General features: G+C 40.7%; 1 protein-coding gene across 2 annotated transcripts in view; it reads right to left on the bottom strand.

Annotated features, from left to right (window-relative positions):
* Window positions 1–27771, bottom strand: part of dnah7 (dynein, axonemal, heavy chain 7) — a 102008-nt gene that overhangs the window by 52993 nt on the left and 21244 nt on the right. For both annotated transcript variants that reach the window (XM_037789075.1, XM_037789074.1), the window contains exons 20-31: window positions 18852–19045; window positions 15608–15806; window positions 14283–14423; window positions 12902–13114; window positions 12061–12170; window positions 10111–10279; window positions 8650–8752; window positions 6259–6386; window positions 5748–5960; window positions 4680–4778; window positions 3497–3745; window positions 123–272 (exon numbers count right to left, since the gene is read on the bottom strand). In XM_037789075.1, the coding sequence (XP_037645003.1) occupies window positions 123–272; window positions 3497–3745; window positions 4680–4778; window positions 5748–5960; window positions 6259–6386; window positions 8650–8752; window positions 10111–10279; window positions 12061–12170; window positions 12902–13114; window positions 14283–14423; window positions 15608–15806; window positions 18852–19045 (1968 nt within the window). The remainder of the gene's footprint in view (window positions 1–122; window positions 273–3496; window positions 3746–4679; window positions 4779–5747; window positions 5961–6258; window positions 6387–8649; window positions 8753–10110; window positions 10280–12060; window positions 12171–12901; window positions 13115–14282; window positions 14424–15607; window positions 15807–18851; window positions 19046–27771) is intronic.

The raw sequence follows: 27771 nt of genomic DNA, 5'->3' as shown, positions 1-27771 counted from the left end.
AATTGGACTAAACCTAAAGACAAGAAATTACTTTCCTTCCTTTGGAGCAGCTTTACCACAGCCTTTGATTGTGTCTGAACCTTAAACGGTTTAAACTGCCGTACTCTGAGCAGCCATCTTACCTGGGAGGAAGCGAAGGCTCTGTAGCTGACGGCGAGGATGCCATCAGACCACTCGTGAGAGACGGGGTCAAACTGGCCGTACAGCTGGCCCATGGTGATGGATTTGGGATTGATAACTGTGATCTGCACCTGGTTCTCATCCATCAAACCCTGGTGTAACAACCACAGGCATGCAAACACACGACAGGCATACAGATTAGACATATCATCTCAAGAAAAAAAAAGGAGATGCACGGACAAATACAAATGAGATACAGTATTTACATAGATCCACACATACAACACAGAGGCAGAGGGGGTTGTATAGTTGAATATGTTAGTCTAGTCTGCCTGACTCATTGATCCTTTATCTGACTGAGGTTGGTGCAAGTTAGCATCTATGACCCCAACCATGGCTCTGAAATATCAGCAGCCATAAATCCATGGCATGTCCATGGTGCTGAAGTAGCAGATGGATTTGTAATCGGGACTTTTTTGTTTTTGGGACTTTCGCCCTTCTGTCAGTTTGATCTATCCACCTTATTCTCAGGGGCGTTACTGTAGAAATGATTATGGGCGTAACTTCCGGTGAGGTAGCGGTAGAAGCACTAAGCTAGTTAGTCCAATAGGCTAACCATAGTGGCTAATCACCAACGGCGCATCTTTTGAAAAGAAATTTGCCTTCAACTTAGCAAATTCTGCTTTATTTTTTTTAACAGATGTTTAACTAACATTCAATTTGCATTTTCTAAAATGTCCTTGGGGAGTCCTTGTACTTGTTGCGCTGTTGGCGGCTGTACTAACAACCACACAAAGCTCAATTTGTGGCTTCAACAACAGTGTGTTGAACATGCACCCAAAACAAAAAGGGTTTGTTCTTGTGCCCAACGGTACAGTTTCCATCGCGAGGAATCCAGTAGAATGTGGCTGAGAAACCTAAACTTGACCACCCAAAACTCTCTATGTGTGCTCATTTCATTTTGTCGCCAAAAAGCCAACCGAGGAAAACCCGTATCCTACTTTAAGGTTGGGCTACAAAAGAGCAGCGGAGAAGAGACGACGGGTCCTCAAAAGGACTGACAGCAGAGCCAGGAGAACATCAGGTATAGGTTCATGTGTAGGGAGGACACAGCGTTGTATCGTTGGTTTAATGACAGCCAGTTACTTTGACTATTTTCTGTACAGTTTAAAATGTAAGGCAGTTTGTGGGCAGCATTAGACTACAGATAGTTTAAGTGTGGTTATCTGTGTAGAAAAAAACAAAAACCTTGTTACTGTGGAAGTCCTGATCTGCCTCAGAGCTTTTCAGATTGTTCATCGCTTCATCGTCTGTAACAACGGAGTCAATAACGTAGCTAAATATGCTAGTGTAGGTTATCTGAGGCCACTTCTTCAGGTCGTCCTCCATCCCTCCATAGTAGAAGGCAGAGCTATAATCACATGATCCCGTTTGACCTGTAATAGGTGGTGTTCACACATGTTTTACTAGATTTATCAATACAATCGGGAGAGGAGAGACGATTAGCGTACTGTTACCATGAAAAACGCTGGTTCCGGTTCAGTGACATCACGTGCCGGAAGTTGCGCCCATAATTCACGCAAGGCATCATGGGGGCTAGGGATAAGGTGGATACTATATAGCAGGGAGGGGGGGGGTTGATATTAAAAAATACAGAGCCAAAAGAGTCGTTCATGGGGCGGTTGCCTAGTTGCAGGTGAACCAAATAAACCCACCCTCCCTGTTAAAAGTTAACAAATCACCTACTGCTCATACAGTATATAAATACACATAAGAATTCTTTACTTCAAAGGTACAGAGGCAGCAAAAACGAGCATGATGAGCCACTCATTTCACCAACTTGTCTCCGCCAAGACTCATAAATTACTTAGAAGATCACTGTCAGTGTGACAGGACTTCTGCTAACAGAGGAAGAGAAGCAAAAAGTGCAACAAACGGCTTTTCAGACAATGTGTCACTTTGAGTTAAAAACAATGTGAAAAGCAAGCTGCTGAAAAAAAACACACCAACAAAAAAAGCAGCGGGGGGGTGGAGGGGGGGGGGGGGGGGGGGGTTGGACATGATCAGTGGACGTGCAGCAACAAGGATGACGATGATAAATGTGGCATTCCCAGGCGTTCCATCAGCAGGCCTTCATCTGTCTCCTTGGTGGGTTGCCTCTCGGCCCTCTCAGCCATGTAAATACAACAAGCCAGTTCTGCTCCTCTCTGTGAGATCGATAACTACTAAACAAAGACTACAGCTCTGACAAATTGGATGGATGTGTTTACTTGGGAAAAACATGTAGCTCAGATAAGCCTTGGATATTGGGTGTAACACATATTTTTACTTGACATGAAAATTTATATGATATTTTTTTACTGATTGAGCAAGTTCATGTCCCAAGGACTCCGGACACCCCGTCAAAATTTGTAATACAATACAATTAAAGAATGCATGGTTAACCATCTGAAAATAATGCCTTTTTCTCAGAAATCTCTGACAAATTGACCAGGTTAATATCTGACAGGAACCTAATAAATACATTGGACCTCAAGGACAACTACGGGAAATGCAACCAAGAAAATAAAGTGGTTTAAAGTAGCTATTGATCAAGGCCTAATGCCACGTAAGGAATCATGAAATATAGTAAGCTGACACACAACTTGCGGCCCAACTTGCCACTTCTCTCCACTTCTGTTGCCAATATATATTAGAATTACCAATTCCTTCCCAATTTCTCCAGCCATCACAGTTAGCATATCCAGCTTTTGTTTTATTACTCGTATAGAGTGCTCCAGGGATAACGTATTTTTGTAGGCCAACCAGGAAGTTAGCATCTCTCTGGGTTCCCTTGACAAAAAGCCAATGTGATTTTTCCATTGGGTTTTGGACAGAAACTAAGCTCTGTGGCAAACAAACGTTAATGATACTTACACGCTTTGTTCAGCAAGCGTGAATGGAATCAGCAGAATAAAAAGCTAACGTTAGGCTATAAACAAACTACACCACGGTGGCCTAACTGCAGGTATACACAACGAGACTGCAAAGGCTGACAAGTTGGCGTGATGACGTTTAGTAGTCTCATTTAGCCTCTTATTAGCAACCGCCTTTTTTAAGACATAAAGGCTTCAAAACTCACAAGTGGGATATTTATTGATATATTTTAAATCGTAAAACAAAACGTTAAAATCTCTTCAGCTTGTGTTAACCACAGACCTCATTTCAGACATCTAACTAAATACCCATTCAGAAAACACATTGACTTCCAGACGAGGGAACCGGAAGTGCTAAAATGCTGACTCATTTCCTGGTTTTAGGACTCATTCCTGTAACACTGTATTGTCTAGAGATGAGGAGCACAGCATCCACCTGAGATTTGAACAGGACATCATACCTTTTCAAAGACGTCATGAAGGGCTGCTGCCAGCACACGATAGGCGCTGGTCTTGCCTCCAAAGGGCTCGCCCACTAGCATGAAACCGTGCCTCACGATCATCATCTCGAAGATCTGCAGGATCTTCTCAGCAAAGAAATCTGTGACTTGCAGGTTCATGCGCTGGCAGTTGTCCTCGATGGCCTCCAGCAGGACGCTGTAGTCTCGGTTTGGAAGCTTGACCCCCGGGAAAAGGTCAGAGGTGATACCCTGAGGTGGAAAGGCAAAGTAGTTGGAGAACACTGAGGGTCAAATCTTTGCCGAGTTAAAGCTGCAGTGGGTAGAAATGGAGCAAATATGATTTAAAAAAGTATATTTTTATAACTATATCCTGACAGTAGTGCATGAGACAGGTAATCTGAAAAAAATTATGTGCCTCTGTGTCCTCCGGTGCTCCTAATGGCATCTGCAAGATTTCACAGACTGGAGGAAAACAACCAATCAAAGCCGAGCTGGAGCCTTGCCATCTCTGAGCAGCTGTCAATCACTCACAAACTTTAATCAAACGGTCAAACTAGGCAGCGCTGATCAGATATGAATCAATATTCTGTTACTGTAATGCCTATTTCTCACGTAAACATTTTTCAGACACATCTTGTAGTGTACTGTTTAGCTGTAAAATTTAAAAGTTTGTGACCCGGCAGCCATGCTGAGATCAGTTGAGGAAATACCAAGCACCGCCCACCAGCTGGAGCACAGCCAATAGGAACGCTCTCCCTGAAATGGAGAAGTCGGCGAAAGTCTCCCGTCACGGGCTAAATTTTCTAAAGCCTGAAAACAGAGCCATGATGAGGTGCAGAAGTCTAGTTTTCTCTCAGAACACTTCAATTACAATATGCTGAAAGGTTATTATGGAATTTTTGCCCAATAATGCCAAAAATATACTGCTAACATACAATGGAAACACACAAGCATGCACGTTCACCTTGAGATGTGTGGGGTGACGACAGTTGATGGAAACACACATATTCTGAAACTCACTCACGCACACACACACTCCAGTGAACTGTTCTGACTCAAACAGACTTAAATTGTCCTTGTGCATCATGGCTCCAAATGAAGTGACTGGAATCAACATGGGCCGACATCACTTGATGTGTGTCGCTCCATTAATCAGGACAGGAGGAGCTCCACTCTGTCGTACCTCGAATAGCTTCAGATCATGGGAAAGGAACTTGGGCAGATTGACATCAATAATGGATCTCAGCAGCAGGGTGTCTTCATTCTCATCTGGAAAAGTGAGCTACAGTGCAACAAACCCGGAAGAAGAGGAGAAAAGGAGAAGAAAGTGTCATTGTGAAGTCTGTCTGAGCAACATGGCAATCTCAACCAATCATTTCAAGAAGCTGCATCGGTTAGCAGGTGTAGCAAGTGTCTAAATGACACCTCTGTTTTCCAAAAGCAAAACTTAAAAAGGCAACAGGCTTAGCGTCCCTGCTAAGTCTATATAGAACCCGATAAAATAAATTGTATGTATGCATCAGGTCACCAAAGTGGAGGCATATCCCCGTGTGTATAAAAAATGCAGGTGGTTGTTGATAACTTTCTCTTTGAAAGCCAAACTGACAGCACTTTTCTTTTTCTCTCACACATCACTGCACTCTGCCAAACAGTTTGTCATGTTGTGTTTGGGAAATAAGGAGGTTTGGGCCAATTCTTAAGATTCCTCACTGTGTCTGAAAGATTACTGCTGCATAGAGAGTGGCATAAACAATCTTTCAATTGTGCACACAATCCAAATAGTATCACAGAACTACCAATATGTAACCCAGCCCTACTTAAAATAAACCTGCTTCCTCTGCATTAAAACTATAACCAGATCTATTTTTAAGATGAGGCAAGACATTACACACTGCTGTGTGTGCGTGTTTGCCTTTTAACTTGCTCGGCACTACTTTCATCAACACAGACTGAGCAAGAGTTGAGAAATTGTTGCACCCCAATTAGAGACTCTTTTTACAGTCTTTTAGTTAAAGGGAAAATTTACATTTGTTTTTTAGATCAAACATAGTTCTACTTTAATTAAAATGTGTTTTCCTGAAAAGAAATTACCATTTAAATCTCTCGAAACGGTCACAATAAGAGTATAAGGCATTAAAAAGATGAAAAACAAACATGCTGACATGCTCACAATGCTTATGTGTAAGAGTCACCAAATTATTTTCTTGGAAAATATTCAGGTAAAAAATCTATCACATTAAGATGAAGATACCTTGAGGTTTCCGGCAGCAGTAAGCACAGACTTGACAGCCCTCATCCCATAGTCGTAGTGATGCTGCATGGAGAGCTGCTCCGAACAGAGTCGGTAAGTGGCCACAATTTTCACCGACAGGGGCCGTGCAGTCACAAAGCCACACGAGTAGAGCACAATCTCTGCAATCATTGCATAGTCCGGTACCATCATAGCCACAGTCCTGAACAGAGCCTGGTGTAAAGAGACACTTTTGCTGAATGGAAACATTTTTCATTTCAAAACATTTTGAACTGAAGTAGTTCTAAAATTATGCAAGTCTTATTTTAGCTGTTTTTACATCAGTAATGTGTGGACACAGGCATAAAACAGGCCTGTATTTTAAACTACTTTTACTCGAGAAACACAGAATGCTGATTTTCCAACTGTAATTCAAACTACCAAATTATGTATGTGAATATGCCTTTGAATTTGCGTTCCCGAACTCATAGTTCGGACATGTAAAATAGAAGGAAAGGCTGAGAAGCTGAACTTTGAGATTGTCTGGTAGCTCAGAGCGTCCCGCGTAGCCAGGATTCATAGTAATGAACACCGCACAGGAGGGGTCCAGTTTTAGCTCTGTCCCTTCAAACATCAGCATCTCAGCATGGGCAGCAATTCCTAGACACACAGATGCAGCAAGATACAGTATGCATTTAATTGTTCTTTGTGACTTTGGACTCATGTAAAAACATTTGCAGTATTAACCGTTAGAGATCCCACATAGAACCATTTCTTGTCGTTTTTAGGGGGGTGCAGGGGGTCTTTAGGGAGAGATAGCAGGTCAACAGTATAACATATATATACATAAGTTGTTATATATACATACCATTTGTTACCCAGATTTGGTGCTAAATTTAACCTTTTCTTTTACCACTTGAAAATTAATCAAAATGATCAATAATCCCTCCAAAATACCACATTAAGACACCAAGACCATGAGGAACACCATAGAAGAAGCCATGCTGTGAAACTTTTGACATTTGGAGATTTCCGCAAGAATTGCATTTTTTCGGCATTAGGATGGCGAACACTTCTGTTGTGGAAACTGCTCAGAAACCCCCTTATTGTCAATCTAGCTAGGAAAGCCATCCATCCTCTGAATGCTCTAGGTCTCTAGTTTGATCCATCCATCCTCTGAATGCTCTAGGTCTCTAGTTTGATCCATCCATCCTCTGAATGCTCTAGGTCTCTAGTTTGTGGTTGTAAAGTTTCATGAGGCTGTGATTATCCTAGAGGTCACCACAGGTCATTTTATACAGGTAGGTGAAGATTCGAATAAATGGTCTCACTATATAAAATGACTACTATCGGGAATAACATCATCACACATGAATACAATTGGACTCATTGGATACACAAGAGTTTCAGCTTTACAGTGAAACCCAATTTATGCAATTCCAAGACTGTTTAGGGACCCCAGTATGCAGAAATATTCAAATACACCATTTTAGAATAGGCAAAAATAACACATTTGTACTGCATGCATAAAACTACATTGTTTTTGCCCCCAAACTGCATGTGATTATCATAAAATAGGCCTGTCTGCAAAGGGGAGACTCGTGGGGTACTAGGGATGTGCATTTCAGGCAAAAATACTATTCGAAAATCACTGGGTATTATTTGATTATTATTCGAATAATACCCCCCCCACACACACACACACACACACACACACACACACACACACATATCCATGTCCGTGTTTGGCACGAATTGAACGTGCCACACACGTTTTACCGGTAGTAACGTTACTACCAGGTAGCGCCTGCAACGGTTTATACAAGGGAAACAAATATTTTTTAAGATGGGACGGATAGTCGCATAAACTATTTGATTTTTTTATAAATAACGATTATTCGAAAAATCTAAAATCATAACTCATCAATAGTGGGTACCAATAGAACACATTTTCATTCACATATCTTGAGGTCAGAGGTCATGGGACCCCTTTGAAAATGGCCATGCATGTTTTCCCTCTCCCAAATTTGGAGCGTTATTTAGCCTCCTGCCCGACAAGCGAATGTGACTTGGTTGGCACCAATGGATTCCTTAGGTCGTCTAGTTTCATACGATAGCAGCATCTTCACCCTAGCCTTTTGAGCCCTCTACAGCCTCTTAAAGACAGCAATGTCGGCCACAGAGGGTTCAAAGATGCAAATAGATCAGTGAGCTCTGGACACTTTTTTGTAATGAGCACACCCTGAGGAGCATTTCCGTAGACACCATTCCACCTTATCAGTACGCCATATCAGTATGTGACAAATGCACGTGCCCATCAGAGACATGTCATGACCCTGTACACCTCAATGCACATACAAATACAAATGCACACCTTAACACTTGTGGCCATAGGCTTAGAGGCTTTAAATTGTGTCACAACCCACAGCTTAGGTCAGACAAGTCATGTCAAGTCGATTTTATTTAGCCCTAAATTACTAATTAGCTTGACAAGTCTTCACAACCTGTACAACATACTACACCCTCTATCTACGATCCGGATAAGGAAATATTACAGCTCTAAAAATAACCGTGAAGAATTGTTTCAGCAGCAGTTAAGCAACAGAAACCCATTAGCATTTTCAAACTTTAGTTTTGAGCTAAGAAAAATCTGTATACCCCTTTGGCTCTTGCATCTTATGACACAAGACATTCGACGCCCTCAGGACACATAGGACACACTGCTGTGCTGCGTTGAACAAAGCTGTGCTTGAAGTTCTGCTGGCCAGCCTACACAAATTGCCTCAGCTCCATGTTGCAGCTCTTTGTAGTCCAAAACCTGTTTTTTTTTTTTTTTACTGGTGAGAATACACCAAATGTGTATCTGGTATACTGCCAGCTTCGGGATAGAAAGCCAGAATGTAAAAACAAAAACAGCACAAACCTCTCTGTATGGTGAGAATCTGTTGAGCCACCACAGACAGCACCTCCAAGTCAATGCGGTTAAACTCATCAAAGCAGGCCCAAGCTCCGCAGGACAAAAGGCCCTGGTCACACAGATGCACACATATTGGCACACGCAGACACACACAATGTATTAATACATATTTAAATAGTATGGATGAGGCTATGAGCAAGTGCCTTGGATTGTAAGAGCTATTTCAGTATAGCAAGTGGGAGGAAATTCCAGCAGGGTGTAAGCAATTTCAGTGTAAACAAAAATGGGATTTTTTTGCAATCATTTAGTGTGGCTCTTGTGGCTTCCCACATTCAAAACACACACAACTATAATCACATGACACTGATCAGCTGCAGCAGTACTGGGGTGGGGGTGGGGCTGAGGGGGGGCATCAGTTCAGTCCTATTTTAGAAAGGACAAATCTTAAATAGGACCTATTATGCTTGTGTTGTATAGTCTTTTGTGCATATAAAAGGTCTGCAAAGTTACAAAGCCTAAAGTCCACGCCAAAGGGAGTTACTCTCCCCCACAGAAACACTGCTCCTGAACTGCCTGAAACGCCTCGCTTGAAGCCCCGCCTTTTCTTCCATAACATTGTGATGTCACCAAGTAACATATTTGCATAATACCTGCCTAGCGGTTTGTTTGGCACGTCCTTAAACAAAGCTAGTAAGAGTGGAGCTGGAGTTTGGTTCGGGTGACCAATCACAACAGAGTGGGACAGCTGACCAATCAGAGCAGACTGGGCTTTTCGGAGGGGTGTGGGAGAGCGGGGGGAGTAGGAGCTCAAACGGAGCGTTTCAGATAGGCTGAGAGGGTGAAAAGAGGTGCTGCTGCACAGCCGGTATGAGAAAAATAAAGTGTTTTTTGAACATTAAAACATGTAAACACATTCTAGTAGAAATCCAAAATACAATTACGCACCTGAAAATTTGCATAATAGGTCCTCTTTAATATTCTACAACAGGAATTGTGACAGGAGCAATGTACATGTGTAATTGACTGCATATATTATTATTTGCATAATGGTGGGTAAACACAACTGCACTGAAACACTGCATTATATTTGTAAGGACAGGTTGTAGGGGTGTCTAGACACTGACATTTAAATGTTTGTATGCCATCCTGAGACCGGAGGAAATAAGAATGGGAGGGAAATCTAACCCTGTGTCACCTTCTATTATCGGACTCTTTGAAGGGCCGATAGTTATGCTAGTGGTATATTCCAAGATGGAAGTATCTGTTCTGGCACACTTGAGGGCAACACAACCAAGGAATATCTTCTGATTAACTATTATGACTAGTTTCAGTAGTGTGTAGGAAAGAGGCTTCTTAGTGTGCCTCACTTCTCACTGATGTGTGCTTTTACAAATGTGTGAGAGAGTTGAAGTTTGGATTACCGGTGTAGCGAGTCATTTTAACTTATGGTGAGAGAATTGTACTCACTTTGAAGAACTTGCCCAAAGCTATGTAGTCCAGTCCGTCAGAGCAGTTGAAGACCACACACTGCTTGGCCACAGCTTTGGCCAAGTCTTTGGTCGTCTCTGTTTTTCCCGTGCCAGCCGGGCCCTCAGGGGCCCCTCCCAAATGGAGGTGGAGGGCACCAAACAAAGTGCTGAAGTAAGAGGAACAGACAGTGATTAATGCGATCAAGTGTTTCCTCACTGTACACTATTTTTATCGACAGAAACACGTCAAAATAGGTCCACTCCAACCCGCTGACAAAACATTTAGTAAAACGTTGAAGTGACTGAGAGCTTCACTGCAGGAGAGTTATATCATAGAAGGTGACAGCTTCAGAGTGCTACGCTTTCAGACACACTGAAACCTCATTTGGCTATATACTGTAATGTAATGTGGGATGTAATGAACTGAGGCAATGGTTGTTGTTAAGGTTTCAAAATGAATTCTTTTTGAAGCCATAATGATCGGTCACCCAATTATGTGTGTTTTTTGTTTGTATTTAAACCTTATTTCTTTATTATTTTCAACATTTCTTGAACAAAATACTTGAAAAATACATTTGTTGTTATTCTCATACCCCCTCTATATAGATATTGTCTTATGACATTTGGACTCAGCCTTTCAGAGTAATCTATTGATGCAATCAATGCAAGAATATATTATTAATAATGGGCTTAGGATATTTTTTGATTGACTTATGGTATTACAGTACATACTGTATTATTGCTTCAAAACTATATTCAAATTTTATAATCTAAATTAATTAGGCCTGTCAATCGATTAAAATTGAATCGCAATTAATCTCATGATTGTCCAAAGTTAATTATGATTAATCGCAAATTAATCGCACAGTTTTGATTTGTTTAAAATGTACCTTAAAGGGAGATTCGTCAAGTATGTAATACTCTATTCAACATGGGAGTTGGCAAATATGCAGCTTTATGCAAATATATGTATATATTTATAATTGGAAAATCAATTAACAACACGAAACAATGACAGATATTGTCCAGAAACCCTCACAGGTACTGCATTTAGCATAAAACAATATGCTCAAATGATAACATGGCAAACTGCAGCCCAACAGGCAACAACAGCTGTCAGTGTGTCAGTGTGCTGACTTGACTATGACTTGCCCCAAACTGCATGTGATTATCATAAAGTGGGCATGTCTGTAAAGGGGAGACTCGTGGGTACCCATAGAACCCATTTACATTCACATATCTGGAGGTCAGAGGTCAAGAGACCCCTTTGAAAATGGTCATGCCAGTTTTTTCTCGCAAAAATGTAACGTAAGTTTGGAGCATTATTTAGCCTCCTTCGTGACAAACTAGTATAACATGGTTGGTACCGATGGATTCCTTAGTTTCGTATGATACCAGTATCTTCACTCTAGCTTTAAAACTGAGACCGCTACAACCTCATAATCACAAGTTGTGTTAAAAAATGAGTGGCGTTAAAATGAATTTGCGTTCACGCGTTATTATCACATTAACTGACAGCATTACAGACAGACAGACATTACAATGTCATTATTGTTATTGTAACAATCCGCAATGATCAGTAAACTGCCATTCACAGCCAAAGCAGATAAAGTCAACCCCGTTCGTTCTAGTAATAATCTTTACAACTTGGCAAACTGCCCTAATTCTTTCCAGGAAATGAGGAAGAACTCCCAGTAGCTCAGCAAGAATATACTGTCTCTTTAAGATGAGACTAATAAGATGATGGACAACATAAAGGAATCAAGCATCTAAAACTAGTGGCTGTAGACAGAATAACAAGGTGGAGGGATATAAGTCGCTATCTCCAACTTGGGGTTTGTAGAGTCATTAGACAGACAAGACTTTTATCTGCGAGCATCTCAAACACATACGCTTTAGAAAAAAGACAGACAGTGAACTGTTGAGGGTGCTTGTGTAGTAGCTTTACCGGTAGCAGCGGTCAGTGAGTGGGGTAATGACCAGGCGTGGAGTGTTGCCCAGGTATTCATAACCATAAGGCAAACCGGCATTGATCATCTTGGTCTGGAGCTGGTTCTCCTGCGCAGTTCAGAAGTCAATCACTTACTATGTTTCCATACACACTGATATTCCACTATTGTTCCAAATATGACAATATTCCGAATTTGATAAGGGGCATGTTAACAGCATATTCTGTTTGGATATTCTGAATCAGGCCTTATTATGAATGGAGTATTTTCCGAATAAGACATGTGGGGTACGCTGATGTTATTCAGGTTTTAGGAGCATTCTTTGGAGCAGCGCATTCAGAATATGCGTCTCAATTGGGGTTTTTACGGCAGTTTACGACACACGGCCTCTTGCCATTTTACGGCCAGCTCTGTGCGTTGTACACAAACCCACTAGCCGACAGTTTGCAGAGATGCATGCCCAAAAGAAAAGCCTACATATCTGGTCGGAAGGAGAAACACACCTATTTTTAAACATTATAAAAGACTTGGATATCAACAGGTTTTTGATTATGCGCAAATATCGCAACGCGACCTTTTCAAGAAACAGGAGGGAATGAAAAAGGGAGGTTGTGTTCACGCAGTCGAACAAGTCCACCTCCAGTTACGTTAATCAGGGTTATAACTTTATACAATATAAAATATTAATTTTCATTAGCCAAGTAAAGCTTAATAGGAATATTATCTTTTTCAGAATAAAGGCAAAAAACAGAATATTTTGTGCATGTAAACGTAGTCACTGAGTTTGTATTATGATTTCAAATGAATCCCCAAATTGCCCAAAATGCCCCTTTTACATACCACCCAGTAGTAGCGCAGCTGACTAAGCCACTCAAAGTCATTCTCGTCACTTATTCCCTTTTGCACCAGTGTAGCGAGCACATCCCTGGCGTGGACGTCCAGCACAACAAGGGCTCCGAGGGTCACCCGGTTCTGCTTGGATAGCTTGCCACGTACAAGAGCCACAATGTCGTCAATCTGTCTGTTGTTCAGCTCCAGGTATGCATCTAAGGCCTGAGGGGGAGAGGGGCATGATTAAATAGAAGGCAGAGCATGCCGGAGAGGATGCCATCAAGACCCCATCTATAAACTGAAGGTCACTAGTTTTGATCCCTGCAACAGCTACTAAGCCCATCACTGTCAAGATGTCCACGAGAAAAACACCACGCTTTTATAAGGGCATCGCTGGATGGGCATGATCTTGTGACTTGAAGGATATATTAAAAGAAAAACATAACCTGTGATACAAAGGGGCTTTCCCAGTCCAACTTCATAAAAGAGCATTATACCGCAGACCTCTGCTGGCTACATCTACTAAATAAGATGTGTCAGCTTATGAGATATCGCTGCTCTTCATTTGATGTGACAGATTTAATACCGTTTCTCATTCAGACCAGCTGTTCCCATACCCCTCTCAGTCTCTGTCTTTAACCCCTGAACTGCTGAACTAGATGGGAGCTTGGAGCCACCAGGTAAGTCATTACTGACAGATAATCTGTTTGTAATACAATTTATCCGAGAGTAATCAGACTTCGTTAACCTCATCTTGAGAACCTTGTAATTCTTTCGTTTAGGCTGTCTCCCATGCTCTGTCTGACGGGACATACTTCACAGCGTATGTTGCCATGGTTACAACTTTGATGCAGACATGCAACTTCAGAGCGTACTGTAGATTATGTATTTCAGATACTAGCCGTTACCATGGTTACAGCTTTGATACAGACATCATGGAACTTCAGAGCATACTGTAGATGATGTGTTTCAGGAAAACATGCTGGTTTGCTTGTAACAGAAATAAGTATGTGGGTTAAGTCTATCTGTAAAAAAATATATAATATGAAGATGTTTAATCATGATTCGGATGACTTGAACCAAAATTGAAATAGTGCGTGCAGTGGACGGGCTATTTTTCTATCCAGATGGTTACAAGAGTCTTTAAGGATTCTTGAAATACTTTCAAAACAGCAGTAAGTCTTTTCAAAGAGATTTCAAAAGGATGTATCTTTTTAGGAAAACGGATGCTCAGCTCTGGCACTCAAATGTAATGACAATACTGTACATGAGAGGCACAAGCTGGGGCTAACTGGAAGTGAGCTTCTGTATGAAAGATCCCCGACACTACATATGTAAACTGTAATTCAGAATGCATGTAAAAAAAACAACACAATAAACAGTTAATCACCTTCTGTCCTGAATTAAAGGCTTCATGAATATCCTTCGTCCAGTACACCTGTGAGACGCAGAGCACGGTCTGGCCTGGCCAAGCACGCACCCAGTCGATCCTCGAGTCATCGGGGTACGCCTTGATCGCCTCCCCAATTACCTACAACGGACCACAAGAGGGAGAGAGGCTTTAACTCCCTGGTACCTGTAGGAAGTTACCGCTTTTATTGTTGTAGTGTCTGAGTGACATGCTGTCATATCTGTATTCGTCATCCGTCAACCAAAACAAACCGCAGCCGGCGGCGAAGCAGAAAAAGGCGAAGCAGAAAACGTTGGAGGGTCAGCGTGGATACGACCTCCACCCTCACATGTTAAATCCAGCGTGGTAAACACTACACATCCAGTAAAGGATGGAAACACTTTGGGTTTCACACATTGACAGGAAAAGCAGAGCTAGACATCACGGCTAAAGCTGCATGCTAACTCTGTCATGGACAGGAAACATTATCGTATCATGGTAACGTGCGGTCGAGCCGGCCGTCGCTCTCATCTCTGTGGTCAAACGGGCCGACAATACAACTGTAGAGCACCCATATACTGACATTTATGTTAAATGCGGCCCAGATCGAGCTGACACTGAGCTGACGGGGAAAGCTAGCGATGAACTTGGCGAAGTTAGCGGAAGTATACACGTGTGACTACATCCGGTTTTCAAAATACGGTGTTAACAAAGGGAACTGTATATACAAAATACATCTATGGAAATAAGATTGATTGGATTATATTTCCCAGAAGTATAAAACATTACATATCCCTTATAAATTAAAAAGGAAGTACCACTAATTTGTGAGGGAAATGTATCTATTAATAATGCCTGACAATGACTGATATATTTGACTTCAGGACATCTCTGAATACATTCATGCTGAAAATAAAACATTTTTACTGTATTTATTTAGATATTTTCCAAAGTAAAAGTCCCTACACGTGTAGGATTCAACTTTTTCCCATGGTCTACTGTTAAAAAACGTAAAAGAAATCTAAAAAACAAATCATAAAATCGGGTCGCAATACCTGTAAAATCGTAATACTTAAAAATCGCAATGAATATCGAATCGGCACCCAAGTGTTGTGATCGTATCGAATCGGGAGATAACGCAGGTGTATCGTCCCAGCCCTATTAGAAAGCATACGGGGGGAGAAGCCTTGGATGTGCAGGCTCAATGTTGATGTCAAACACTGAGTCAAGTGTATTAAATTCTTGAAAAAGAAAAGAAAAAAAATTAATTAATTTGTTTAAGTGAAGATCAAATAACAATAGTGCAATAACAACCCACACAACACCTTATGCAGGGAGGCGCTCATGCCACTCTCGAGTTCCAGAAGCCACTTCTCCACCTGGCCCCTGGCTTTGGAGGTGGAAATGATATCCAGCAGCTGCACCACTTCACCCTCGCTGCTTTTCATGTGGGTGATGTCCAGCACATCAGTGAACACCACACTAGCAATGCCTTCAAAGCACTTCTTCAGATGGGGCTGCACTCTGGAGGAGAGTGAGGCAAGACAATTGAATCGCTTTGAATTGTTATTGGTAACCCCTAGAGTGAGGGTGCTTTATTGGTCCACATTTATACTGAGTGTGCATGTTGGGGGGGGAGGGGGGGTCGCAGAAAATGATTTTTAAAAGAGCAATGATCCACCCAGTTTGAACGCCTGTCCCCCTCCTGTGAAGTGTTGGGAAAATGAAAGACTGCAGACATGCAGCATGAGAAGAAGAACTGTGTCTCAAAGCTACAACACATTTTTACTATTCCTGATCCCGGTTTTTCTTTTCTTTTTTTTTTTTAATCAGTTTCTGTGTATTAGGACAATTGCCCTTGAGCGTGTGTGCATCTCCACCTGAACACCAGCTGCTGATTTTCATCCACTAAAGGTCAAACTAAGGCAGGTTTAGTGAGATAACTACAGCACTGGCTAAGCGGTGCTCAGATGTTGATGATTGTCCCTGTTGTATTCCCTCACTATAGAGCACAAAACAGTAGTTTACAACCCAAAAGTAAGTGTACCCTAAGTCAAACTACTATTTCCAAGGTCACAAATATATTCTAACAGTTACTTTAATGGATAACTTGGGTATTTTTTTTTTGTGCCTAAGTGACTAATGGGGTCAACACTTTTTGAAATTGGTCCAATATTGAGGGAGAACGCCACAGCCGCCAATCACTAAACCAGTTGTAATGTAATCATTTGGGGCAACCTGGCACCGTCAGTTTACGTCCACTAGAAGTGCTTGTTGTTGCCACTAACAGGCTCAGATGTTATTATAAATTTCTGACAACATTATGGAAAGGACCCTACAGAGAAATAATTTTTTTTTCTTACTTTTCATTTATTGTGTCATGTGACTTGTTGCCGAAAGAGGCAACGGTAGAAACATGAGTGAGAGTGGAGAGAGGAGTGCCACGGGACACTGGTGTCAGAGTTTGTTGTGTTGGGACTACAGAAAGAGTAGCTTAGTTTTATTTAAAAGATTTTCAATGTCATGGTTGAATATTTAGCAGATTTCAACAATGTGGAGGTGACGCGACATTTCAGAACAAGACTTCTCCAAGCGAGACACACAATAACAAAAAGACCGGATCGAGCGAAAGGTAAGAAAATGGTTTAATTTCTCTGTAGGGTTCTTTCCATAATGTTGTCAAACACTTATAATAACAATCTGAGCCTGTCATGGCAAAAACAACCACTTTTAGTGGAGGTAAACTGACGGTAAGTTGCCCCAGATGATTACATTACAGCTTGTTTAGCGGCTGGCGGCTGCAGCGTTCTCCCTTAATACTGGACCAATTTCAAAAAGTGTTGTCCCCATTAGTCACAGAAACATGGGAAAATAGGGTCCAGGTTAAAAAATACCAAAGTTATCCTTTAATATGGAGTTACTCTTGAAAAGGTCATTGAATCACTCAGGGTTGCTTACTGCCATTTTTTTTTTTCATTATGATTATGACTTTAAGGACTTAGATTATTAGAATATGTGACAGCGTTTAGTTGGGGAATTGTGATACAATCCAGCTGCGACCCTTAAAACCTCCAGAAGATGACTCTCACTAATATTTTCTTTCGCATTCACACCGTGTCCTGTGACTTTTGCCGTTGTGAAACCTGTTCTTGTCCTTGGTCCTGTGTAATGTCACTGCAACTTAAGTGCAATGTTTGATGAAGTCCTTCTTATTGCTACTAACTCTTCTTGAATGTCACACAGTAAACAAAGCCTTTCCTTTTTTTTATACTGCCTCATATCTCTCTTCCTGTCGTTTGTTCTTACTATGCACAAAAACATTCAGGGAAAATAGGAACAAGTGTTCCAATGCTAAAGAATTCAAACTTTGGCATTTGGGTACCTTGCTTTCTCTATATCCCTGAAATAAAAGCAAGCTTTTTTTGTCAGTGTAGCATTGCATTCAGGCACCAACCATTCAAATTCTCAGAAAATCTAACTAGCACATTCCCAACATTACACTTCCCTGCCCAGACTGTCAACACTACCACTACTGCATAAATCCCTTCTTTGCAGAAGAGGTCATGACTGTGTGCATCTGTACTGATGTCATGACCATTCCCAGAAGCCAAAGAGAGAATAAAGGGATAGTAGAGTGAAAATTAAAAGAGTGATAGAACTGGCAAGGAGAGGATATAATATCTTTTGTCTGGAATCACATTCATTATTAACCAAACGCCCTGGGTGAAATGAGACAAGGGTAGGTTATCAGTGAGGACTGTGGGGGCTGAGTATGTGTTGTAGTTAGCTGAATATTTTGTAGCCCTAACACCAGTTTCTTAAAGTCCACAACTCTTTTAAATTGTTTTCTCTTTCCTTTTCTAGATTTGCTTCCTTCACATACTGAGTGTCTGTCACAGGAGTCTTCCACAAGCTGCTAGCTTGACAGCTGTGAGTACTAACAATAGCCGTGTACGTTGTTTACGTTCATAATGATCATTTTGAGGGAGTGGTTTTGGAGGGAGGCCTGAAGGGAGGGACTGTCAGTGTTGCCGACTTGGCGACTTTCTCGCTAGATTTAGGGACTTTTGGAGCTAGTGCTGCTAGCTACTTCCATTGGAAAAGAGTTAACAACACTGGGTTGGGATTGTCGGTTGGATCATTTTTTTAATCTAGCGTACTCTTGTAATTGCTCAAGATTACGAACCCTGGCTTTAAATTATTTCTATTTCCTTTTCTAGATTTGCTCTTTTTAGATTCTCAATCTGTTTTGAGTCTTTTTTTTTATGGAAAATGATCTGTGGTTTCACCGTTCTCTTAGCTACATATTGTGGTACAGTAGCTGATTTAGGTTTAAGATTATTTATTATTGTCTGCATAATAGTTTTGACTAGATGGGCTACTGAAAGACAGCCATGTATTTTACTAAGGGCCAGCCAGGGCGCTGCTCATCATGACCACTAGGGGTAATCCAACTATACACAACCGCAGATGCTCTTATAGTAATTGTAATCAGGGATAATGCTTAATATAATACATATATCATTATGATTATGTGCACAATGATGCCTACATGTTTTACGTGTTTACCTTGTGGGGTCTTTGGACTCAGAGAGGATCTCCAGCAGCTCCTCATTAGACAGGAAAAAGAAACGTGGAAAAAAGAGACGCTTCTTCTCCAGGTAGCTATTAAGACCTTTGAGGATCATCTCCAGAAGCTCACTGGACTTTTTCAGCCTCTCTAGCATCCTGTCGATGGATATCACGGCCAACACGTGCTTGTCCTAACACAGACAGGAGAGAACACTGTTTAAAGCAAATATTCACTTTAGTCAAGTATTTTCAATTTACTTCAACAGTCATTTCTGTGGTCTACCACCAACATGGGCCATTTTATTTTCATCACAACACGTAGTTAGGATAAATTTATATTCTAAACACATTGATGGACAGATTTTACCCCTGTGGACAATTTCAGGTCCACTCAGTTTCTGGTCTCTAGTTTGACGGTGGTATATTTGCACAAACAGCTGCTGCAGTAACTACCCATTACTCATTATTTTTTTCTCTGAGTTTCACATAGGTGCTAATAGAATATATGTTTTCTTGGCTTCTTTGGACTGTAAAGCTTTTTCTAATGGAGCACTCAAGGCCGCTATGCAAGACAGCAGCAATTTGATCACATTCACTCCTTAGACAGGTACATTCAGACTTGTGCACCATGACTCCTACTCCTTCTGCAAAGTGGCCTGTATGTGATGCACAAAAATATTGTCACAGCTGCCTTGAAGGTAACACTAAAACACTGCAATCTCTTCCTTTAACAAAACATCCACTCCATGTTCCACAGTGAGGCCCACTTGTCACACAGCGCCCCCAAAAATCTATGATGGGACAGTAATGGAGATATCACCTGAGGCCTGTCTCGCACCTGTGAAATATTTCAGCTCGGATATCATCTCATGTGTACACTAACTCGATATCCTCTGGCATTGTCACCCACGAGGAAGTGCCTAAATACAAAGTCGATCTAATCGTCAAGTTTGGACAGTGAATGCCTGAAACTACTCACATGAAAACGTTAGCGATTCTAAAATGAAACGCATGTCATCCTCTGAACGACATGAAATAAAATGCAGGAAAGAGCAAAATGCGGAGCTAGTGCGACAAACATGGTGTAATATACAAACATGCCATCTCTGCCTTGTATTGCTCCTCATGTCAAGAAACAGAAAACTACATTTGTTTTGTTGCTCTATAGTTTTTTTAATCACCATTAACCCAGTCTGCCTATAATAAACCATTTCACCCTGCAAGAAATAATACCACTCTTCTGAACGATGCAGCGATTGTCAACATGGTTTCTAGCTTTTGCAAATGGAAACAATATAAACTGTAAGGAAAACGACTGATATAGTCGATAGAGCTAGCCTACAAAAAGGATCTTGTACTTTAATGTTTGTTTGATGTGATCAATTTACCTTAAGCCTGTTTTTGCTGGATGTGAGAGTTTTCACATCTCTTAGCAACATGAAATGTCCAGACAATACATACATACATATACATATATATATATACATACATATATATACACATACATACATACATACATACATACATATATATATATATATATATATATATATATATATATATATGTATATAAATATATAAAGACATTACAATAATGGTATAATGTTTCCATATAACACAATGGTGTTAGATAAAAAAAAGAATGAACACAGTAGATAATCAACATTGGGCAGTGTGCATAATGCAAATTCTTTTACAGTAACATATGCTCTGGAAAAACTACAATCAATAATGTTGGCAAAGCAGCAAAGAAGAGGACGTACATTATTGCATTGCTTTGACGTGGCACAACTTCTGGTTTGTATCAAGTAAGAGTCTCTGTCCATTAAAAAGAGGCGCAGCCACTGAAAGATACTTTTAATCAAGTTCTGTTCGAAACCACAACCACAAAAAGTATCTAGAATGGGAGAATAATTATTTTCATCTCATGATTTGCTATTGATTTCTTATGATGACTAAAGAGGAAGCAGCGGCTGTTGACTCACGCCTAAGTGACTTTTCCCCCTCTGGGCTCCCCATATAATACAAGTAATAAACAAATGGTATGAATGAGTGATTAAAACCATTCAGATTGGGTTTTTTTTAGGCATTAGTCAGTAGAAAATTATTAAGCTACAGTGAATGAAACTCACTTTAAGTGTAACTAAACCCCAAAAACACTTTTTTCAGCTGAAAACCTAGGCGTATTTAGTAGTGTTACTGATGGATTCAGGTTCAAATCTTGACACTTTAGTGCAAAGTATTTTAATTTTCCATATTGTGTAAATATGCATAGCGACTGCCCTCTACTGGCTGAAACCCGGCTATTGTAACTGAATCCTCCTATTAGCTGGTCTGGAGGCAGAGGACATACAGTAGGCCTATATGGAGATTGAATTAGACACCGAGCAACCGCTACTTCATGCCCCCTCCTATAAAACTAACATCTCCGATGTATCCCGTCTCTGCACACTGTGGAGAGAGGAGTGAAGAGTAGCTGTTACCCTCTCAATCAGCCTGTCAAGCTTTTATGCTAATCACTAGCAATACACATAGCTAGCTCTAGCTCATATCCCAGCCTTGCATGTAAACTCAAATGCACAAGTATATGAGTTCATACTGCAATTTGTCACCATAACACCATTACAGCACTCTTACAATAGTCAGCATGCTACTGATTAGCATTAGCAACTAGCGCTAGAGATTAGCATTAGTGATTATGTGCTGTGCTGCGATCTTAATGGTGCACCGGTTATGGTAAATGAGCCGAGCCGACGACGATAGATGTAACTGTTGTGTGTGTCTTAGCAAAAGAACGTATAAGAAGTGAAACTGTTCGATCCATTGCAACGTCAGCACCCAGGAGCAGAGCTATGTCTCCGCCATTTTGGACTGAAAGCGACTACCGGACCCCGGTATAACGTCCGCCTACAAATTCTATTATCAGAATTTGAATGTTTCTACCAAAATAGCCCGTGTTGAACAATACAAATATAATAAATATGCATACTGTTGTGACTATTTTCTTACTTAATTAAACTTTTTGGTCTGGCCGCTTCCCAGAGGAGCATGAAGTGATCAATGAACATAAATGGAAGTTAGATAAATCCAGCACACAGATGTTGAGAGCAATCTCAAATTTTTTTATGCCTAGAACCTCAAAAATTGATGTCCAACAGACCACAGACCATGGATGTAGAAGAGGGTCCAATAGACCACAGACCATGGATGTAGAAGAGGGTCCAACAGACCACAGACCATGGATGTAGAAGAGGGTCCAACAGACCACAGACTATGGATGTAAAAGAGGTTGTGTCCTGGTCTTTTGTCCTGCATGTTAGTAAATTGCCTACAGCTACATTAAATTCTGTTGGTATCATGCTACTAGCACTACTAGCTACTGGCCGATAGCCGGTTGTTTCGGAACAGAGATGTTATACATCCACCACGGTACAGGCTGACAGCATACAGCCCATGGGTGTATTAAAAGATAATAAAAGTGATGAATTACAGCCGAGATATCCATTATTACAGCCACATACAGATAGCAGGAAGCTGGCAAAACCGGATATGTCATATAAGCGTGCACGGTGGTGCAGTCCCGTTGGTCTGATGCACGTTCATTGTGTCTGTGTATTATCTCTGGATTCAGCTATTAGTTCATTTTACAACTTTTAGGACATCATGATTTAAATGAGGGCTATTTAAGTGTTCGTAGGCTACTGGGAAGTTGATTTACCTCGTAAAAAAAATGATCCTCTGATTTACAGAAGTCTCTTTATACATCCATAACTATAAACTCATTGGCATTTTCAGTCCAAAATGGCGAAAGCACTACTGCAGTGCCATCTGGCAGCTGTTGTCAAAAAAGCACCGTAGTTTCGCCTCTTTGCTTCTATAGTCTTTGGTCTTAGCCCCTCACCCCCTGTCAGTCCTGCACATGTTGATACTTCTTTCATGTTCTAAAGGCATTTTTTGAATTTCCAGGGTAGAGGCACTTCAGCCAAAACACTGGAGTTAAGTTGCACTTTAGCGGCTGAATCAAATGATCAAGCCTTGACTGTGTTTCAGTCGGTCGTACAATCTCACTAAGGGTGTCTGCTTGATGAACTGAGATTCTAGCTTTTCATAGATTTCATCAGGACAATGTCATAGCAGGGCTATTTTTATATCGAGTCTGCCAGCAGGGAAGCTATTCATGAGCACAGTGAAGGGATAATAATGCTCTTACGCGTGATAATGTGGTTTTTATGTACCAAACAGATGGCTTCAATGGGGGAGAGCAACTGTCCACAGCTGATATGGCAGGTCTGCAATCTGTGTGGTGAAAAACCACAACCTAAAGAGAGTACTTTTCTTTGTTCAAATCTGACACACAACGCGCATCCAACACAAATAACGCCCTGTATGTTCAAAGCACATCCTACAGGGCATTATATCTGCATGAGCGTGAGTGTAATATTAAGTGAGCTATTCTGTTGCTGACTATTATTGTGTTATTATTGGGCGAATCCAGCAGTCTATTAGTAAACAATATGTCAGTCATCTTGTCCATGAGCTCAGATGGTCCACGGTTTCTCTGTTCCTCAGCTCATTAGAGGGGGGCAAAGGGGTGGCGTGCTGCAAAGTTGAAAGAAAGCAGGTTCATAGAAATAAGCCTTTTAAATTGATTTGGCCCTGCTTGTTCTGCAATTGTGCATGTAGTAGTAGATAAATGACACATTAAAGCAGACAGCAAACAAAAAAAATGAAGTTAAGATGTGGAGGCTATAAGGCGCTGGAAGATCAGTGGATCTTGAGCAGCTCCCAGTGGTTGATCTGAAGACGACAGCCTGGGCAAAAACCCTGAAGGGATTTGAGGGTAGGAGAGCTGCACTGTAGCCTGCCTTTTTGTTCACACTGGTCTGCGGTAGTATGAAGTTGAGATGATTCCAATTTCATGCACTGCTGATCAATGCCATGGACGAGATGCAGGGATGTGTTCTTTGTCAAGATTTTGATGCAGTATACGCCTATGAAGAGGCGTGTTTTTGCTATTACTGGCCTACATGGAAGGGGGAAGTTGAATCATTTGCTTTAGGAAATTGGTGATTGCAGAAGAAGATCATGGTGTAAATCATAACTTTGCTTTCCATAATTATTCATCTTTACCTGCAGTATTGAATACTTCCCATCATTAGTTGACAAATATTTTAAAAGGTAGATAAAAGATGCAAAAAGTATTGTCATTTAAAAAAAAAAAATCATTTAGACAAATAACTCAGGCTGAACAGTGTTTAAATGCCCATTTGGGATGCCCACTGTCATCATTTGGTATAATATCTAGTGATATCTCACTATAAAAGGTACTTTTTTTCTGACAATTTTATGAAGAAAATATTCTACTGTCATTACTGGTGGCCATTCAGTGTATGGATTACAAAAATGACTACATAACTACAGCTGAGACACGCGTGAGCCATTGAAAAACACCATTGAAAAAGCCATGCTGTGATTTGGGATAAAAAACTTTTGACATTTGGAGATTTCTGCAAGAATTGCATTTTTCGGCGATTGGATGACAAGCACTTCTGTTGCGTAAACAGCTTCATAGGAACCCCCTTATTGTCGGTCTAGCTATGAAAGCCATCCATCCTCTGAATGCTCTGTGTCTCTAGTCTGATCCATCCATCCTCTGAATACTCTAGGTCTCTAGTTTGTGGTTGGAATGTTTCACAAGGATGTGATTATCCTAGAGGTCACCACAGGTCATTTTATAAAGTAAGGTAAAGTTTCACAAAATGGTCTCACTATAATGAAATGGATCATTGGAGCCCCAAGAGTCTCAGCTTTACATTGATACCGAATTTATGCAATTTCAAGCCTGTTAGGGACCCCACTATGCAGAAATATTCAAATACACAATTTTTAGAATAGGTGTAAATAAAACATGTATACTGCATGCAAACAACTGCATGGTTTTTACCCCAAACTGCATGTGATTATCATAAAGTGGGCATGTCTGTAAAGAGGAGACTCGTGGGTACCCATAGAACCCAATTACATTCACATATCTGGAGGTCAGAGGTCAAGGGACCCCTTTGAAAATGACCATGACAGTTTTTCCTCACCAACATTTAGCCTAACTTTGGAGCATAATTGAGCCTCCTTCCTGACAAGCTATTACATTGTTGTTACCAGTGGATTCCTTAGGTTTTCTAGTTTCATATGATATCTGTAGCTTCACTACAGACCTAAAACTGAACCTGCTACTCTCAAGGGTTTAATATTATATTCCTTTTCTGCCAATATATCCCCTTAAATGTTACACACTGGCCCTTAAATGACAAACCTAGTTTATAATCTGCTGAGATATCCTAAAAAACATAGACATAACAATTAAGTTGTAAAGCAACATGTTTTTATGGATTCCTCTCTCAAAGAGACTTTAAATTATTCTTGTGACATTTCAAGAGATTGATAGTAAGCCACTCAGGCATAGAAAAAAAGCTCAAATCAAATACAAGCTTCATGTTTATCACTGTGAATTATACCCTTGGGCTGTTTCAAATTATCAGAGGCAGGTTTCTATACAGTATGAATGGCTGGAAATGGCTTTCTCTGAATCTCTAACTGTTGTGTCCAAATGTCCACTAGGGACACTTGAGGAAAACAGCAACCTACAGTACTGTAGATGAAAAAAATATAGTGTTTTCAGATGGCAAAGGCAATGTAGATGAGCACACCACTATACCTACAACATCAAGTGATTGTTTTAATAGTGTCCCAAATGTGTTGTAGGACAGTCTCAGGATGGTGGAAAAGCAAGTTAGCTTCTATTCTCAATTCTGATGATAGATAATTATGATCAACAAACAGACGGGGATTGGTTTTTCATGTTAACATGCTGTGCAACATATTGTGCTCACACCACTCACACAATCCCCCACAACAAAACTTCAGCCAAATAGTGGTATATGTTATGGAAAGAAGCCTATTTTCTTGCATTTAACAGTGAGTTCAAGATCCTCTTAAAGCAACAGTAGGCAGAATGTTTTTGGCATCATTGGGAAAAAATTCCTTTCAGCATATTGTACTTCAAGTGTCCTGAGAGAAAACTAGACTTCTGCTCCTCCTCCTCCTGTTTTCAGGCTTTAAAAAAATCTGATGGGAGACTTTGACCAATCACAGGTCATTTCAGAGAGAGAGCGTTCCTATTGGCTGGTCATTCAAAGGAGGGAGATGTCAATCACTCGCAAACTCTGATCAAACTGTCAAACTAGGCAGCGCTGATCAAATATGAATTAATATTTTGTTACTGTAATGCCTAGTAATTTATAAAACGGTCACTACATCATGACAGTAGTGCAAGATATCACAGGCCGGAATAAAACAACCAATCGGAGCCGAGCTGGAGCCTTACCGTCTCTGAGCAGCTGTCAATCACTCACAAACTCCGATCAAATGGTCAAACTAGACAGCGCTGATCAAATATGAATCAATATTCTGTTACTGTAATGCCTATTTCTCACCTCAGATGTTTTCAGAATCATATTGCAGTGTACTGTTTAGCTGTAAAATGAGAAAGTTAGCTCCGGCTGGTGTGCAGTGCTTGGTATTTTCTCAACATGGATCTCAAACTTTCTAATTTTACAGCTAAACAGTACACTTCTGATACCCTTACTAACACACAATGATGTTTTCTCCCTCATTTCGCTCAATCACCCCACTTCAACTCATTCTGTCCCACCCACTTTACAAACACATGCACCCAAACACACACAACAAGAGGCAGGGCAGCGGGTTTTATCTACCTGTTAGAATTATCTACCTGGTTTGGATAAGCAATAGAAGGTTATTCTTGGAGACTATAAGAAGCCAAAGAAGTAGAATTCCTCTCCAACCAGTAGGAGTTTCTAGTGCAACATTTAGAACAGGATTAGAACCCTTACACGCTGCTTTTACCTGCGTTTCTGATCAGTGTTCTGAAACGGTAAGCAAAAGTAAGCCCTAAAGCAGGTGCCTGCCTACAGTATTCATTTGGAAAAATGTTTGACAATCTTCAGTGCCCTGAAACTACATAATTACCTAAGGAAGAAAATGCCAACATCAAATAGCATATTTACTTTCTCATTAAATTCACACAGCGGGTAACAATGAAAAATCCTTTCTGACTGTCGAAGCCCATTAAGGTAACTAAGCAGCTGTGGAGGCTCACCAGTTTACATCATACACATTAAGAAAATGTGTTGTGACAAAAACACTTTCTTTGCAATGCTAAATCACATACATATACATCAATATAACTAAACTATATGTTCTGTAAAAGTGTTCTTACTGCATTTTTCCACCAAACACTTAACAAAAGGATCCATGTTTGACAGAGGACCCCAGTACCAGTATTTCAAATGTTGTCTGATATTTACCTCCGCCAAGGCCGAAGGCCTAGGAAGGAGGTTATGTTTTCACCGGCGTTGGTTTGTTGGTTTGTCCGTTAGCAGGACTAGTTCCCTCTTAAATTACTTTGATTAAATAAAATAAGTATAATGCAATCATCCATTAAATTATACAGTATATTATAGGACTTGTTTAGTTTATCAGTAGATTTAATGGTGTTAAATGCAAGATTGGGTGCATATCTATTGTCTCCACACGGCTCGCAGCTAACGGTGCTAACAGTGCTAACAGTGAAAACAATGACAACAGTGCTGACAGAGCTAACGGTATTAACCTGGAGGGAAACCGGGGGGTGGGTGCTACACTTCCGCATGGGCGCCGTTGGTCTGAACGGCGTTATCCGTTGTAACCGCCGTATGAGAGCAGTGCAGGGCGACAGAATTGAGCTCGCCAGTGGTTCTCAAACGTCATTCCCCCCTTTGGAGGAATGATAAAATATATACAAATACATAAAATACACACTAGTCTCTCCTCATTTCCCACCATCTTCATTACAATTTAT

This window comes from Sebastes umbrosus, chromosome 13 (genome assembly GCF_015220745.1).
Source record: "Sebastes umbrosus isolate fSebUmb1 chromosome 13, fSebUmb1.pri, whole genome shotgun sequence".
Classification (NCBI taxonomy): domain Eukaryota; kingdom Metazoa; phylum Chordata; class Actinopteri; order Perciformes; family Sebastidae; genus Sebastes; species Sebastes umbrosus.
The sequence above is the reverse complement of the archived record's forward strand: the minus strand, read 5'-3'. Positions and strand labels throughout refer to the sequence as shown.